At 41.7% G+C, this 17,669-nt stretch overlaps 1 protein-coding gene across 1 annotated transcript in view; it reads right to left on the reverse strand.

The window, feature by feature from the left end:
- Window positions 1–14,878, reverse strand: part of LOC141054283 (voltage-gated delayed rectifier potassium channel KCNH8-like) — an 883,800-nt gene extending 868,922 nt beyond the window's left edge. The window contains exon 1 of the mRNA XM_073551561.1: window positions 14,383–14,878. Within this exon, the coding sequence (XP_073407662.1) occupies window positions 14,383–14,458 (76 nt within the window). The 5' untranslated portion in view covers window positions 14,459–14,878. The remainder of the gene's footprint in view (window positions 1–14,382) is intronic.
- Between the last annotated feature and the right edge of the window lie 2,791 nt (window positions 14,879–17,669).

Genomic DNA, 17,669 nt, shown 5'->3' on the forward strand with positions numbered 1-17,669 from the left:
ACCACCCTCTACTTTCTATCACTAAGCCAGTTACTTACCCATTTACACACATGTTCCCCCAGACCCAGCATTCTCATTTTGTGTACCAACCTCTTATATGGCACGGTATCAAACGCTTTGGAAAAATCAAGATATACCATGTCCAATGATTCACCTTGGTCCTGTCTATAGCTTACCTCTTCTTAAAAACTGATTAGATTGGTTTGACAGGAGAGATTCCTCATAAACCCATGCTAATATGGCGTTAAACAGTTATTCCCATTGAGATAATCCAGAATAACATCCCTCAGAAACCCTTAAAATATTTTACCAACAATAGAGGTTAGACTTACTGGCCTATAATTTCCAGGTTCACTTTTAGAGCCCTTTTTGAATATTGGTACCACATTTGCTATGCGCCAGTCCTGTGGAACAGACCCTGTCGCTATAGATTCTCTAAATATAAGAAATAATGGCTTGTCTATTACATTACTTAGTTCTCTTAGTACTTAGTTTGTAAGCTTGTGAGCAGGGCCCTCATTCCTCTTGGTATCTGTTATGACCTATGTGATTACTGTTATGCTGTAATGTCTATCGTCTGTACAAATCCCCTCTAAAATGTAAAGTGCTGCGGAATATGTCGGCGCCATAGAAATAAAATTATTATTATTATTATTACTCGTGGGTGCATGCCATCCGGACCCGGAGATTTATCTATTTTAATCTTATTTAGCTGGTTTCGCACCTCTTCTTGGGTTCGATTGGTGACCCTTAATATAGGGTTTTACTTGTCTCTCAGCATATCACCTAGCATTTCATTTTCCACCGTGAATACCGTGGAGAAAAAGGTGTTTAATATATTAGCTTTTTCCTCATCATCTACAACCATACTTTCCTCACAATATTCTAAGGGGCCTACACTTTCACTTATGATTCTTTTCCTATTGATATAGTTGAAGAACAGTTTAGGATTAGTGTTACCCTCCTTATCAATGTGCATCTCTGTTTCCTTTTTGACAGCTTTACTTAGTTTTTTTAGATAAAGTATTTTGCCATACTGCTTTAGTAGTTTAAGTGATTTCTTTTTACTCTTAATTGCCCCTCTTACTTCTTTGTTTAGCCACATTGGGGTTTTCCTATTTCTTGTCCCTTTATTCCCACAAGGTATAAACCGCTTACAGTAAGCAGCAAAAAAGCAGAGGTTTACCCGTCCAGGCCTCCAGACAAATGCACTATCAGGATGCAGTGGACCCATACAATTAAGATGGCAACACAGGTGCAAGAATACCGATGAAACAACCGCTCACAGCCTACCAATACATGGAGGGGGCGGTTGCTTGGTATATTGATGCTCTTTTTGTGCTATTTCAGTGTTAGGATTTAGTGTTAGGTACCCGTAAATGTGGAGACCTTTGGCGCAGGTTACGGGCTCATGTATTTTGGCCAAAATATCAGCTAATACTCCACATTTTTTGTGTTTTTTGCACTTTTTATTCAGGGTGCAGTTGGGCCCATTTGGTCTTGTAAACTGCGGTGTCTGATCACATGGCATGCATTTTGATAGCGCTGGGCAGCCCGCCTGATCTAATAGAAGGGTGTCACTACTAGGCAGTTAACCTGAATGCTGTGCATGGCCATAGTGTGACCAGTGCAGCATGCAAGTTTTTATTGTGCATTAATATACCAAGCAACCGCCCCCTCCATGTATTGGTAGGCTGTGAGCGGTTGTTTCATCTGTATTCTTGCACCTGTGTTGCCATCTTAATTATATGGGTCCACTGCATCCTGCATTTGTCTGGAGGCCTGGACGGGTAAACCTCTCTGCTTTTTTGCTGCTTTCTTGTATTATTGGAGGATTTTTAAGTCCTCTTTTTGTGCTATTTCAATAAACCGCTTACAGTGCCTATTTAGGATGTTCTTAAACATTTCCCATTTAATTATCTGTATTCTAATTACTGAGGACATTGTCCCAGTCAACCAGATTAAGGGCATCTCTAAGCTGGCCAAACTTTGCCTTCCTAAAGTTCAGTGTTTTTATGACTCCCTGACATGTCCCCCTAGCGAAAGACAAGTGAAACTGTACAATATTGTGGTCGCTATTTCCTAGATGCCTGATGACCTGCAGATTTGTTATTCTGTCAGGTCTGTTAGATTGTATTAGGTCTAAAAGTGCTGCTCCTCTGGTTGGATTCTGCAGAAATTGTGAAAGATAATTTTTATTGGTTATTAGCAGAAATCTGTTGCCTTTATGTGTTTCGCAGGTTTTTCTTTCCCAGTTAATATCAAAGTTCCCCATAACAAGGACCTCATTATGGGTTGCAGCTTCATCTATCTGCCTTAGTAGTAGACTTTCCATGATTTCTGTTATATTTGGGTGTTTACAACAAACCCCAATGAGAATTTTGTTACTATTTTTCACTCCATGTATTTCGACCCATACGGACTCAACATCCTCATTCCCTTCGCTAATATCAGCCCTTAAAGTGAACTTTAGACAAGACTTTACATAAAGACAAACCCCTCCTAATCTCTGAGTTTTACGATCCTTTCTAAACAGACTGTAACCCTGTAAGTTAACTGTGTGCCCAGTCATAGCTTTCATCTAACCATGTCTCGGTTATTCCCACTATGTCATAGTTACCTGTAGATCTTTCTGCTTCTAGCTCTTCCATCTTGTCAGGCTTCTGGCATATGTGAGAGTATGCAGTTTAGAGGACTTTGTTTTGTTCCAATCTCCCTGTGGATAGTTTTATAAACTTTCTTACCTCTCTTCTGAGTATGTTGTCTTGGGTCTTCTTTGATGCACCTCATATCCTTCATCAGTATATTTTCTGGCTTCATGTTCGAGTCTTATGTTTATCTTCCCCTCCTCTCCTCTTCTAGTTTGTTCCTCTGCCATTCTTTGGTTCTGTCAGGTTGAATGGTGAACGTTGGTGGACAGACATTTTCACGTCTCTCCAGAGATACTCAATAGGTTTTAGGTCAGGGCTCTGGCTGAGCCAGTCAAGAATGGTCACAGAGTTGTTCTGAAGCCACTCCTTTGTTATTTTAGCTGTGTGCTTAGGGTCATTGTCTTGTTGGATGGTGAACCTTTGGCCAAGTCTGAGGTACAGAGCACTCTGGAAGAGGTTTTCATTCAGGATATCTCTGTACTTGGCTGCCTTCATGTTTCCTTCAATTGCAACTCGTCGTCCTGTCCCTGCAGCTGAAAAACACCCCGATAGCATGATGCTGCTGCCACCACCATGTTTCACTGTTGGGATTATATTGGGCAGTTGATGAGCAGTGCATGGTTTTCTCCACACATACTGCTTAGACTTGTCACTAAAAAGGTCTATCTTGGTCTAATCAGACCAGAGAATCTAATTTCTCATAGTCTGGGAGTCCTTCATGTAAACTCTATGCAGGCTTTTATATGTCTTGCACTGAGGAGAGGCTTCCGTCAGGCCACTCTGCCATAAAGGCCCAACTGGTGGAGGTCTGCGGTGATAGTTGACTTTGTGGAACTTTCTCCCATCTCCCTACTGCATCTGTGGAACTCAGCCACAGTGATCTTGGGATTCTTCTTTACCTCTCTCACCAAGACTCTTCTCCCACGATTGCTCAGTCTGGCTGGACGTCCATGTCTACAAAGACTTCTGGTGGTCCCAAACTTCTTCCATTTAAGGATTATGGAGGCCACTGTCCTCTTAGGAACCTTGAGTACTGCAGAAATTCTTTTGTAACCTTGGCCAGATCTGTACCTTGCCACAATTCTGTCTCTGAGCTCCTTGGCCAGTTCCTTTGACCTCATGATTCTCATTTGGTCAGACATGCATTGTGAGCTGTGGGGTATTATATAGACAGGTGTGTGCCTTCCAAATCAAGTCCTATCATTTTAATTAAACACAGCTGGACTCCAATGAAGGAGTAGAACCATCTCATGGAGGATCACAAGGAAATGGACCGCATGTGACTTAAATATGAGTGTCTGAGCAAAGGGTCTGAATACTTATGACCATGTGATATTTAAGTTTTTCTTTCTTAATAAATTTGCAAAAAATTCTACATTTCTGTTTTTTTAGTCAAGATGGGGTGCAGAGTGTACATTAATGAGTAAAAATGAACTTTTTTGAATTTACCAAATGGCTGCAATGAAACAAAGAGTGAAAAAATTAATGGGGTCTGAATAGTTTCTGTACCCACTGTAGTTCTGGACCCGAGAAGGGTGCATAAAGCTTAGTTTGCTTTTTTAACAGTAACTGAGTCTTTAAAAAAATTTAAAGAAGAAAATCCTTTTAAATAACTTATTATAGCTAATTGTTTTCTACTTGATTATGTTTCTATTCATTTACTCAGAATTAATTACCATTCCCTGCCTGCTTTCTTCTCCCTTTGCCATGTTGCATAGCATTGTATGAAGTACAAGTAGCTGCTCTCAGAAAGCAAATACATACAGTAGAAAAGAATGTTATTATTTGTTCTTAAGACACGGCTTTTACCAGTCAAATGCTACTCATCTTCTACCATTGCTCTGGCAGCAACAATGAGAATTTCTGGCTTTAATAAAGCTCACGATATTGAATAATCTGCAGTAAACTAGGTGGATTTAATTAACATGTCTAATTTTTGCCATCTGTCCTCCCCTACTAATTATGGTTGCAAAGACTTAATTTTTTTTACAATCATATCAGTGAGAGGATTGCTGCTGTGATGGGCTAAGTGAACGGAGCTTGCGAGCTCACAGTACTTGTTGCACACAATAGGAAAGTCATTTTTAATAAGCATGTCTTCTCTAATCTCCACTGCTTTGCCCTAAAAAAATGGATTTTGTTAAAGATAGGATCTTATTTTCACTCTAGAGATGAACTAAGAGACTGGAAAGGAACAAGGTTCGAAATCAGATGCCTTCTTCTGAAGGTTTAAAGGTCACATTGCAAGCTGCCGCTCATTCATTCCGCAGCCGATGCAGACAAGGATCGTCGTCTTCAGCAGGCATCTTACACTACAGTGTGATGGCTTATATAACCCATGGCCCGAAGCCTTCACATGGTTTGCTGCCAAGCTTGGATCTAAACCTAATTGGCAGTCGCATGGAACTGCGATTGGTAGGAACTCAGTATCGAAACACATCCAAATCTGACTATTTACTTTGTGCTTAGATTTCGGCTGAACAGATTGGTAAAACCCCATCCCTTCCCGTCCATCTCTGGAGAACCCACACGCAGGAGAACTACAAAGGATAACAGCCTACGGCATATGTGCAATTCTCTAGGCACATGACTGGAAATGGAAATTGCTCATAAGCCGTATACATATTATCTGTGAGAGATTTAAGCATTTTATGCAATGCGAAACACAGACATGAATGTAAACGTAGAATCGGCGGCGCGGCTGTGAGACGGCACACATTGCAGAGAGAGAAATGTGACATTTGATGCATGCTTATAAATATATATCATTGTGTTACTAAGCTACAAAAGATAGTGATCAAAACAATGGTAATGCAGTATTATGATGTAGTAGCACAGATGGTAACTTAATAAATATGTACATTAGGTGCAATATACATTGTGTGCTCAATTCATGCAAAACACAGATGCCATTGTTTCAGGTTTCAAGTCACTTTTCCATGATAATATGAGTTGTCCTTCAACAAGAGCTAAAGCTCAATATAATGGAATCTATCACTTTACGAAGACATGATGCTGGCTCAAAAAGTATCCATCCTTTTAATTTTTTATTTCATAAATCAATAGAGCACATGAAAATAAGCAACTTTGTAATATATCTTATCAGAGAATTCTACTTCTTTCTCCCCCTGTACTGATCTTTTACTCTCATTCTCAATTCATTGGTAAAATGTGTATTTAGTGGAGGGCAGACTTTCCAACTACAGAGAAAGGAGATGACAGTTGGTGCTCATAAAGTTCTATAGAGAGAGAGAGGGGTTAGGAGGACGAGGGAGGAGCTAGAGGCAGTTACAGATATTCTGCTGCCACTGCCATAGAACTTTCTGATCAGCAACCTCCATTTCTTATCTCAGTAACAGGAAGGTCTGAATTCATTGATGACAGATTTTTCCTGTGACTTGAGGATTTTGAAAATGAAGGATCAACCCAGGAGGAGAAAGAAGTAGATTTCTCTGATAAGATATATTACAAAGTTTCTAATGTTAATGTTTACTATTGATTTATAAATGAGCAATTCAAACAACGGTAGCTCCTTAAAGTGATGTCAATCTTTTTTTTAATCTTTGCTACGAAAAATAATTGAAAACCAGTTCATGTTAAACTGGAAGGGCAATGTTGCAACCTGTAAAGCTAAAAAAAAAAAAAGTTCTAACCAACTTTCTGCACAATATTTACCGGTTAATGTTAACAATTCTTTGCAGTGTAAAGTGAATTATTTAACATATGATTTGAGTAATGATAGAGTTCAGAACCTGAATATTTAACCCCTTCCTGACATCCGACGTACTATCCCGTCCATGGGACCCGGGCCCCTATGCCCATGGACGGGATAGTACGTCTACCGCGATCAGCGGCGCCCACGAGGTGAGCGCCGCTGATCGCGGCCGGGTGTCAGCTGATTATCACAGCTGACACCCGGCACAATGTGTCAGGGGCGGTCACGGACCGCCCCCGACACGTTAACCCCTTGCACACCGCGATCAAACATGATCGCGGTGTACCGGGAGTTACAGGGAAGCTTCGGCAGGGAGGGGGCTCCCTCCTTGCTTCCCTGAGCCCCCCATGGCAGCGCAATGTGCAGCGCTGCTGCGGGGGACTCCTTTCCTCCAGGCCCCCGAATCCAAGATGGCGACGGGGCCTTCGGGGGCCAGCAGGAAGCTGGCTTCCTCAGTGCCTGCAAAGCGCAGGCAAGAGGAAGTCTTCTTCAATGCCTGTGACAGATTGCTGATCTGTCACAGTGATCTGTGATGTGACAGATCAGCGATCTGTCACAGGACAGTGATGTCCCACCTGGGACTATGTAATAAAGTAAAAAAAAAATTAAAAAAAAGTGTAAAAATAATTTAAAAAAAATCGCAAAATAAATTAGTAAAAAAAAAAAAAAATATTCCCCAATAAATTCATTTTTTGAAAATAAAAAAACCCAAAACAATAAAAGTACACATATTAGGTATCGTCGCGTCCGTTACGACCCTCCCTATAAAACTGTCCCATTAGTTAACCCCTTTAGCGAACCCCTTAAAAAATAAAAATAAAAAACGAGCAAAAAATAATGATTTATTATCATACTGCCAAACAAAAAGTGTAATAACGCGCGATCAAAAAGACGCATATAAATATCCATGGTACCGCTGAAAACATCATCTTGTCCTGCAAAAAACGAGCTGCCACACAGCATCATCAGCTAAAAAATAAAAAAGTTATAGCTCGCAGAATAAAGCGATAGAAAAATAATTATTTTTTATATAAAATAGTTTTCATTGAATAAAACCGACAAAACATAAAAAAACGACCTAAATGAGGTATCGCTGTAACCATACTGACCCGAAGAATAAAACCGCTTTATCAATTTTACCGCACGCGGAACGGTGTAAACGCACTCCCCCAAAAGAAATTCATGAAACGCTGGTTTTTGTTCATTCTGCGTCCCAAAAATCGGAATAAAAAGCGATCAAAAAATGTCACGTACCCGAAAATGGTACCAATAAAAATGTCAACTCGTCCCGCAAAAAATAAGACCTCACATGACTTGGTGGGTCAAAATACGGAAAAATTATAGCTCTCAATATGTGGTGATGCAAAAACTATTTTTACAATAAAAAGCGTCTTTTAGCGTGCGACAGCCGCCAAACATAAAAACCGCCATAAATAGTAAATCAAACCCCCCGTTATCACCCCCTTAGTTAGGGAAAAATAATAAAATTAAAAAAATGTATTTATTTCCATTTTTCCATTAGGGTTAGGGTTAGGGCTAGGGTTAGGGCTAGGGTTAGGGTTAGAGTTAGGGCTAGGGTTAGGGTTAGGGCTAGGGTTAGGGCTTGGGTTAGGGCTAGGGTTAGGGCTGAGATTAGGGTTAGGGGTGTGTTGGAGTTCGGGTTGGAGTTAGAATTGGGGGTTTCCACTGTTTGGGCACATCAGGGGCTCTCCAAATGCAACATTGCGTCTGATCTCAATTCCAGCCAATTCTGAGTTGAAAAAGTCATATGGTGCTCCTTCCCTTCCAAGCTCTGCCATGCGCCCAAACAGTGTTTTACCCCCACATGTAGGGTATCAGCCTACTCAGGTCAAATTGCAAAACAATTTTTGGGGTCCAATTTCTCCTGTTACCCTTAGGAAAATAAAAAATTGGGGGCAAAAATATCATTTTTGTGGAAAAAAATGATTTTTTTATTTTCACGTCCGAGCGTTATAAACTTCTGTGAAGCACTTGGGGGTTCAAAGTGCTCACCACACATCTAGATAAGTTCCGTGGGGGGGTCTAGTGTCCAAAATGGGGTCACGTGTGGGGAGTTTCAATAGTTTAGGTACATCAGGGGCTCTCCAAACGCACATGACACCCGCAGACCATTCCATCAAAGTCTGCATTCCAAAATGGCACTGCTTCCCTTCCGAGCCCCGACGTGTGTCCATACAGTAGTTTTCTCCCACGTATGGGGTGTCAGCGTACTCATGACAAATTGGACAACAACTTTTATGGTCCAATTTCTCCTGTTACCCTTGGGAAAATGAAAAAATTGGGGACTAATTGATCATGTTTGTGGAAAAAATAAGATTTTTTTATTTTCATGCCCGGGCATTATAAACTTCTGTGAAGCCCTTGGGGGTTCAAAGTGCTCACCACACATCTAGATAAGTTCCTTAGGGGTTCTCGTTTCCAAAATGGGGTCATTTGTGGGTGTTTCCACTGTTTTGGTACATTAGGGGCTCTCCAAAGGCAACATGACACCCGCAGACCATTCCATCAAAGTCTGCTTTCCAAAACGTCACTACTTCCCTTCCGAGCCCTGACGTGTGTCCATACAGTAGTTTTCTCCCACATATGGGGTGTCAGCTTACTCAGGACAAATTGGACAACAACTTTTGTGGTTAAATTTCTCCTGTTACCCTTGGGAAAATAAAAAAATTGGGGAATAATTGATCATGTTTGTGGAAAAAATACGATTTGTTTATTTTCATGCCCTGGCATTATAAACTTCTGTGAAGCCTTTGGGGGTTCAAAGTGCTCACCTCACATCTAGATAAGTTCCTTAGGGGGTCTAATTTTCAAAATGGGGTCATTTGTGGGGGTTTCCACTGTTTAGGTACATTAGGGGCTCTCCAAAGGCAACATGACACCCGCAAACCATTCCATCAATGTCTGCATTCCAAAACGTCACTACTTCCCTTCCGATCCCCGACGTGTGCCCATACAGTAGTTTTCTCCCACATATGGGGTATCAGTATACTCAGGACAAATTGGACAACAACTTTTGGGGTCCAATTTCTCCTGTTACCCTTGGGAAAATAAAAAAATGGTGACTAAAAGATCATGTTTGTGGAAAAAATACGAATTTTTTATTTTCACGCCCGGGCGTTATAAACTTCTGTGAAGCACTGGGGGGTTCAAAGTGCTCACCACACATCTAGATAAGTTCCTTGGGGGGTCTAGTTTACAAAATGGTGTCATTTGTGGGGGGTTTCCACTGTTTAGGTACATCAGGGGTTTTCCAATCGCGACATGGTGTCCGATCTCAATTCCAGCCAAAAACGTCAAATGGCGCTGCTTCCCTTCCGAGCTCTGCCATGCGCCCAAATAGTGGTTTACCCCCACATGTGGGGTATCAGCGTACTCAGGACAAATTGCACAATAACTTTTAGGGTGCTGTTACCCTTGGAAAAATAAGAATTGAGGGTGAAAAGATCATTTTTGTGGAAAAAATATGATTTTTTAATTGTACCGCTGTACGTTATAAACTTCTGTAAAGCCCTTGTGGGTTCAAAGTTCTCACCACAAATCTAGATAAGTTCCTTGGGGGGTCTAGTTTCCAAAATGGGGTCACTTGTAGGGGTTTCCACTGTTTAGGTACATCAGGGACTCTCCAAACGTGACATGGCGTCCGATCTGAATTCCAGCCAATTTTGCATTGAAAAAGTCAAACAGCACTCCTTCCATTCTGAGCTCTGCTATGCGCCGAAACAGTCGTTCCCCCCACAAATCAGGTATCAGCGTACTCAGGACAAATTGCACAATAACTTTTGCAGTCCAATTTCTCCTGTTACCCTTGGTAAAATAAAAAAAATTGAACCTGAAGTATTTTTTTTGTGAAAAAAAGTTAGATGTTCATTTTTTTTTTAAATATTCAAAAAAATTCCTGTGACGCACCTAAAGGGTTAATAAACTTCTTGAATGTGGTTTTGAGCACCTTAAGGGGTGCAGTTTTTAGAATGGTGTCACTTTTGGGTATTTTCTATCATATAGACCCCTCAAAGTGGCTTCAAATGTGATGTGGTCCTAAAAATAAAATGGTGTTGTAAAAATGAGAAATCGCTGGTCAACTTTTAACCCTTATAACTTCCTAACAAAAAAAATTTTGGTTCCAAAATTGTGCTGATGTAAAGTAAACATGTGGGAAATGTTAGTTATCAAGTTTTTTGTGTGCCGTATCTCTGTGATTTAAGGGCATAATAATTCAAAGTTGGAAAATTGTGAAATTTTCAAAATTTTTGCCAAATTTCCGTTTTTTTCACAAATAAACGCAAGTTATTTGAATGAAATTTTACCACTAACATGAAGTACAATATGTCACGAGAAAATAATGTCAGAATCACCGGGATCCATAGAAGCGTTCCAGAGTTATGACCTCATAAAGGTACAGTGGTCAGAATTGTAAAAATTGGCCCGGTCATGAACGTGCAAACCTCCCTTGGGGGTGAAGGGGTTAAAATGGAAATTCCAAAATGGAAAATTTTATGACATAATTTGGGAGCCAAATGCTAGGAGCATATTTCCTGTGGTCCTTTCAGCGGACCAGCTGAAGACGATAAAGCTTCTACTTGGCAATGCCACGCGGTGCTCACTCTTACTGCTGGCCAACTGAAACATACCAAATGGATGTTGATGCCACTTCCTGAGATTTCACTGGCCGATCCCATGCCATCATGTTTGCAACTGTAAGGATGTACCAAAACACTGCTGATTCACTGTGGAAATTTAATTCCTCAGAATGGGGGCTTGCAGAAATCCATGTTCTTACCTCCAAAACAATCACATTCAGAAAAACAGAGGTAAATTCCAGTTGGTAAAATTTCAGAAAAAAAAATGAATCTCTTATAATCTTAAGAGTAAGTGGAGGGTGCTAAGCATGTGATGTGTACAGGGGCGGACATATCATGGGTGCAACCTGCGCAGGCCCACAGGGGTCCAAGAGGTAAAGGGCTCCACTACCACCTCCAAAGCAGGAGGATCTGTGTATTATGATGAGCTATTGGACAGCAAGGAGCCCTCGTATTCTCCTTGCACAGGGGCCCTTATCTGTTTGTGTCTGCCAGCGGATGTGTATGTGGTATGGTTGGACCCATTTTTACATTATTAGTAGTGATAAGCGAATGTGCTCGGGTGCTGAGTGTCTTCGGTGTGCTCAAAATATAAGTTCTCGTCCCCGCTGCTGCAAGTCTCGCAGCTGATAGACAGCCATAACACATGTAGGGATTGCTCGTTTGTTAGGTAATCCCTGCATGTGTTGTGACTGTCGAACAGCCGCCAGACATGCAGGTGTGAAAACTAAAACATATTATTCGAGCACACCGAAGACACTCGGTTAGCATCCAAGCATGCTCAGATAACACCTTATCCGAACACGCTTGCCCATCACTAATTATTAGGATTCAGTAAGGAGCCATGGTCTCTGTACCACCTACTAATTTACCTTACCCTCTGAGCGCAAGCAAGTGTTGCATGCAAACACTTTTCCGGAGAATGTCCAGGCAAATCAGACATTACAAAAAAATGGAAATGGTTGAGGCGCATTTAACCCTTCATTGGTCAGTAAATATTTTTATGTACCAGCATACTCTAGGCATTATTTATTCACACAGAGATACGATACTTTTCAATTAAATATTTACTATAAAGTAATATACAATCATTCACCTTTCTACATAATCTGCCAAGATAGTGTGAGTGAAAGGGAGAATTTTGATTTACAAATCAAACTGTGCATATTACAACATATTTATTACAAATCAAACCACCAGCTCTGCTTTATGAATCGTACTGTAGGGGTGTGACGAGTGCGCTTAGGGTCACGGTGAGAGGCCAACTGTCTTCATTTCAATCACTAGTTTTATTGTAAGTGAATGGAGATTATCCTGCTTTGTGACTTTGATATCCCCCAGCCACATACAGAACTCTACAAGTCCACAGTCCTCCAGAGAAAAATCAGCTGTGGATGCAATTCATCTTCAAACAGAAATAAAACATCATTTCAACACTGCCTCCAACTGTCACATCTATTTCACTGCATTCTCAGCCTTTCAGGCGTCATTAGATTGCCAAATATGTGCTTTCTGGGAGCCCAAACTATCAAACAAAACATCGATATATGTTCAGAGTGATGCAAAATTGCAAGCAAAGTCGTGATCCCTCCCGACACATCCCTCTCTGTACAATTCACAGCTTCTTTTGCATTTTAATTTGTTTTCCCTCTGGCTGCGTTTCATTTAAAGTTGAGGTTGTAGGCATGAATAAATCACTAAGATTTGTCATTTCTTTGTTCAAGTTTTTCTGCGGGCAATCATATCCCATTCATTTGGCTTAATCGAAGACCAAACAAATGTGTCCAACCCAGAACACGATTAATCTGTAAGCAGTTAAATAGCTGGAGACCCAACTGTGCCATCAACAATGCAATAATGTATTACATGCAACCTTCTGGTCACAGCCACTTAGGATATTGTTCTGTTCTCCATTCTCCCTCTTTGTATAGACACAAGAACATTACAACATATTAGGAAATCTTTGCTAGATAAATAAGCAAAGTCACATTTTCATGTGATTTCCATACGACTCAGCTTCCTGGGGAGTTGTGTGCCATGAGGATGTCTCAGGATACGTTGATGATTTCCTTATGCAATCAGTTTCATTAACATGAGTGGGGACATGAGGCCTTTTGTGCATTTGTTCTAAAGGTTTGTGGTTACTCATTTGTTGGAATAAATCAGCTTTCTAATGCATACCACTAATGTGCCCAAATCAGGCAGTCATTGCTATCAACACTATGGGAATGAGCTCCTCTGTCCATGGTGCTGAATTCACAGCTTAGAAGCAAAACCCAAGAGCATGAGAAAAGGACTACTTGGGGGATGAAATAGAACAATATCAGGAGGATACTTATCTACAGAATGTGCCCTCTTCTTCCTGGACACGCATGGAATAAAGATCACAAGCTATCTGTTTGATCTAGTTCCCATTTCATTATCCACATTAATCACATTTCCCAGATAGGCATTTATCATTGCTTCATTAATTACATTGTAAAAATCTGCTAACCAGCTGGATACTGAGGGCTCCCAGGAGTAGTCGGAGCTTACAAGTAGAATAGTTTACCCGGCTGTGTGCACTGATGGACTTTTCAAAGCAGCAAAAATTGTTGTCAGTCAGCCAGCCCTAGGGCAAAAGGACAGGGTGGAAGGCTAGGCATATGAGAGACATTATATCAAGAATGTGGTAATGCTAAGCGCCGGTTGTGAGGTTGCAATGTAATGCAATAATTATCATTTGATTATTAAATATCAAAAAAGTATGTATCAAGCCTAATCTCCCCTCCCTCCTCCCAGAGATCTAACCATTACCATTGCACAGGGTAATCAAAAATTAACACTATGTGTAGCAGTGACATTATCCAGCACTTCCGATTCAGTCATTCTTACTAGCTGTTTATCCCTGGATCAGAATGATAAATGAGCATTTTGCCCATTTCTTGCATTCAGACATGCTTCTAGAAACCTCTAGTTTGGGGTAAACGCTGCATGTAATGAATGGGATAAAAAAAAACATGTCATGTCACTCATGTTAAATATTGCATGCACTAGATGGGATTGAGTTTCTCCTAAAGACAAAAAGAGAAAAACAAATGTTCACTCCAGTTTACTACAATGAGATGTGATGACAAAGAGATGGGTATCGCAATGGAGCAGTTAGTATTCCTAGTAGTCACTAAAAATGCAGCTGAAAGGCTCAGTGAGCAGGTCACAAGTGCTAATAATCTGCAGTCCAGCTGTAAGGAAACTTCTGATTAATGGGCATTAGCAGGTCTTACCACTGTGCACTGGCAAGATTAAACAAAGACCAGAATCTCTACAGTTGGAAGCTCAAAAGTGATGTTTTATGATACATAGCATAAAACACCAAGCTGCAGGAATAGAAGGGATTATTATATTATTAGGATCATGCATTATCTGTAGGATCACTTACGGGTTCCGTCGAATCTAGTAGCAATAGTATCCAAGAAAGTGTTTTGTGGGGCCAGCAAGCCTTTCATTACAGGCATCTTCCCAGCAGCTAATCCATGCACGCCTGGCTGCACAGTGTGGATGGAAGATGGGTGGACAAAGGAGCAGCAGAGAAGTGAGAAGTCAGAAATTGGTCCAGATCAGCCCCCACAGCCTGATCTCCTGTGACAAAAAGACATCCACTTGTCATGCATGGCTCTTCCTAGACAATGTCATTACTTGCAAAGCTGGGTAAAGGGAGGGGAAGTGACAAAAGTTGAGTCCAACTCTGGTCTACTGTGTGCAATGCAGGTCAATACAACAGGTCTTCTTCTAGGAGATGCTGCTGCATTTCAGGAGGCTCTCCAGTGCTGTGGTGCTGATTCTGGCTGTGGATGAAAGCGCTCCCATTCCCTTGTGTGCGCTCATTCTCTCCTTTTCTTCTTCTCTGGCAGATGTAGGATCACGTGGGTTTCCAGCAGGAGGAGGAGGAGGAAGAGGTTGGGAGTGAGATGAAGAGGCAGCTCCCAGGTAACAGCCTCTCTGAGAGCAGGATACATGGGCAGGGCAGGAGCTGATGCACCTAGCTTGGAATCAGCACAGTCATGTTCTGCCTGCTGCAAGTGTGAGCACAACACAGGTGACAACACAATGTGCCATCAATGTTATAACCTGACCATACTGTTAGAAAGTGATGTGATCATGTCACACACAGGATATCCTGTATATAACAGATAGATATAGAGATGCATGTGGCCTGTAATATTCCCATATAATAAAAGAACAGTATTAAAAAATAACTTGTAATATTTGTAAATACTGAAAGAGATTTATCGAGCAAAAAGCTTCAGGATTGTGACACAGTTTTGCAACAGCAGCTATCTTTCATGACTTACAACATAAGTTTTAGTCAATTCAGGAACAGGCTATTTGCCCTGTCCTCACCAGTCTCATTTTCTAGTTTTTTTTCCATACATGCTGTTTAAAGAGCTGTAAACAAATTTTCTCCCTCAGATATTCAAATATTTTTGGCATCTGTTTTCAAGATACTTGTGGCTTAATTATTTATTTCATACTCTCTTTTTTATCTTTTTTTTTATGCCGATATCAGTGGAAAAATAAAGGAATGTCTTGTTTTACGCCTTTTTTATGATAAAGAAAGACTGAAATACATTTTAACATTTGTTTCTCTTTCTGTAACTATTTTTATATATATATATCAGACATAGGTTTCTTTCGACAATGGCAGTGCTAGTAACAATGATTTAGATTGGAAGTGGCTTTTTCCAGTTATTATTTTACCTATTTTTATTTATTTTTTTTCATAGTCAATTATTTCATATATTGTGCCCATAGAAGATCATAAAAGACATTTAGACATTTTTATGTATGAAGGGAGAAATTTACACATTGAAATCCTTTTTTTTCCATAAATATGATTTCCTCTGTAACTGTGGCCCCAGTTACAGTGGAAATTTAGCCTTCTAGCTGCATAGCTAGCTTGTTCAGCATTGCGTATATTGTGGTGTAGTGACCACTGTGTCCACTAGGGGCACTGTGTGGGTGTCCCAGGATGGGTATACAGGCACATCCAGTGTGGTAACAGGAGTAGGGTGCTAAAGAATGAAGGTGGGTGGGTGGCCTTGGGATGAAGGCTTGATTATGTGCTGATCAGCAGAGCTACTGCTGATGTTCTGTTCCAATGTGTTAGGGAGAAGCCTTCAGGTGATTGGTGAGACAGGTGGGATCAATCACCTACAAATCCACCCAGGGGCGTGTGTCTAAAACACCTATAGTGAATAGTATGTGTGTGAATGGTTGTAGGACCTGCGATGAGGTCATAGCCATGTGATCTGGTGGGCGTGGCTACGGACCATATAAGGTGACCAGGGTAGGTCACATGAAAAAATGCTTGGACCCAGTGGTCCGTATGGAAGGTCTCGTCAGACCGACTGCAGGAAGATGTGTCTGCCTTCCTGAGTGCACGTGGGGACACTCTGTATCATGGCTGCAGGTGTCTGAGAGTTCCCAGGAGAGGGAATGAATGTCAGGACTGAGAAGCAGCTATGAGGTAACCCGGACAGGGGAAATAACTGTGAGGCTAGAGAGTCTGCGTATCGGACATAACAAAGCCTGTGTGACCACAGTGTTAACAGAGCGGAGCTCTGGCATGGACATTATGCTGTTTGATATGAACTTTCTGTCACTGTTTATAGTTTATGCTGAATAATAAACCGCATGGACTGTTGATCTTATATGAGAAACCAGTGCCGGACCAGGTTAATCGGCTGTCTAGCGAGTATCCCCTACCTGAATGACAATCGCTACCTTACAATTGGTGGAGAATGTGAAGGGCACTGTTGTAGCCTTGTTACTAGGGGCAACGGACGAGGTCTGCAAAACTCGGTTGCTAAGGGCAACGGTTCCAAAAGCACATGTTGCAGTGCTGGCAACGCTGAGCCAGGAGGGTGGACGGTCTTGAAAACCATGTGATATGTTGACCGGGGTCAGTGGAAGAGATTTATAGGACACCTCTGCAGGAGAGGGGTCTGAGAACCTGCGTGGCCGGCAGGTGACGGTCGTGAAAACCGTGTGGTATACTGACTGGGGTCAGAGAAAAGAAACTTTGGATAAATTGTGGGATACCTCTGAGGAGAAGAGGCATCCGAGAACCTGTGTGGCCGATATCAACAGGTAAAAGACAGGCATCTGTGTTGTACTGACCGGGGTCAGTGAGAAAGAATGTGTACTAGGAGGGTTCAGTGTGCAAGGTCCTGGAGGGTCTGTGTTGGGAGGTTCTGGGAGAAGAATCGGATCCCTGGAGCTCGTGCTGCGACCCTGGACCTGGTGAGGCGTGAGTATTGGACTGTCTCAGGCGGAGACGGATGTCCTGAATAGCACCCGCTGAGCCCCTGGACCTGGTGAGGTCGGTGTGTTGGGAAACCCTGGGAGGAGGGTCAGCTCCCTGAATAGCACCCGGTGCGCCCTGTGTGTTGGACGGTCTCAGGAGGAGACGGACATCCTGAATAGCACACAGTCAGGACACGTGTGTTTTTGTGTTGTGTTTTTTTTCTTTTCTCTCTCAAGTCAGCTGGCGGTGGCTCAGTGGAGTCAAGAAGGTGACAAGCGGCTTGCTGTAACTCGGCGGGGTTACGATGGTGACAAGCGGCTTGCTGTAACTCGGCGGGGTTACGAAGGTGACAAGCGGCTTGCTGTAACTTGGCGGGGTTACAAAGGTGACACCAGCAGCTGTGTGTGAGCAGCAGCCAG

Source organism: Dendrobates tinctorius, unplaced genomic scaffold (genome assembly GCF_039654945.1).
Source record: "Dendrobates tinctorius isolate UK_male_01 unplaced genomic scaffold, ASM3965494v1 ptg000177l, whole genome shotgun sequence".
NCBI classification, from domain to species: Eukaryota; Metazoa; Chordata; class Amphibia; order Anura; family Dendrobatidae; genus Dendrobates; species Dendrobates tinctorius.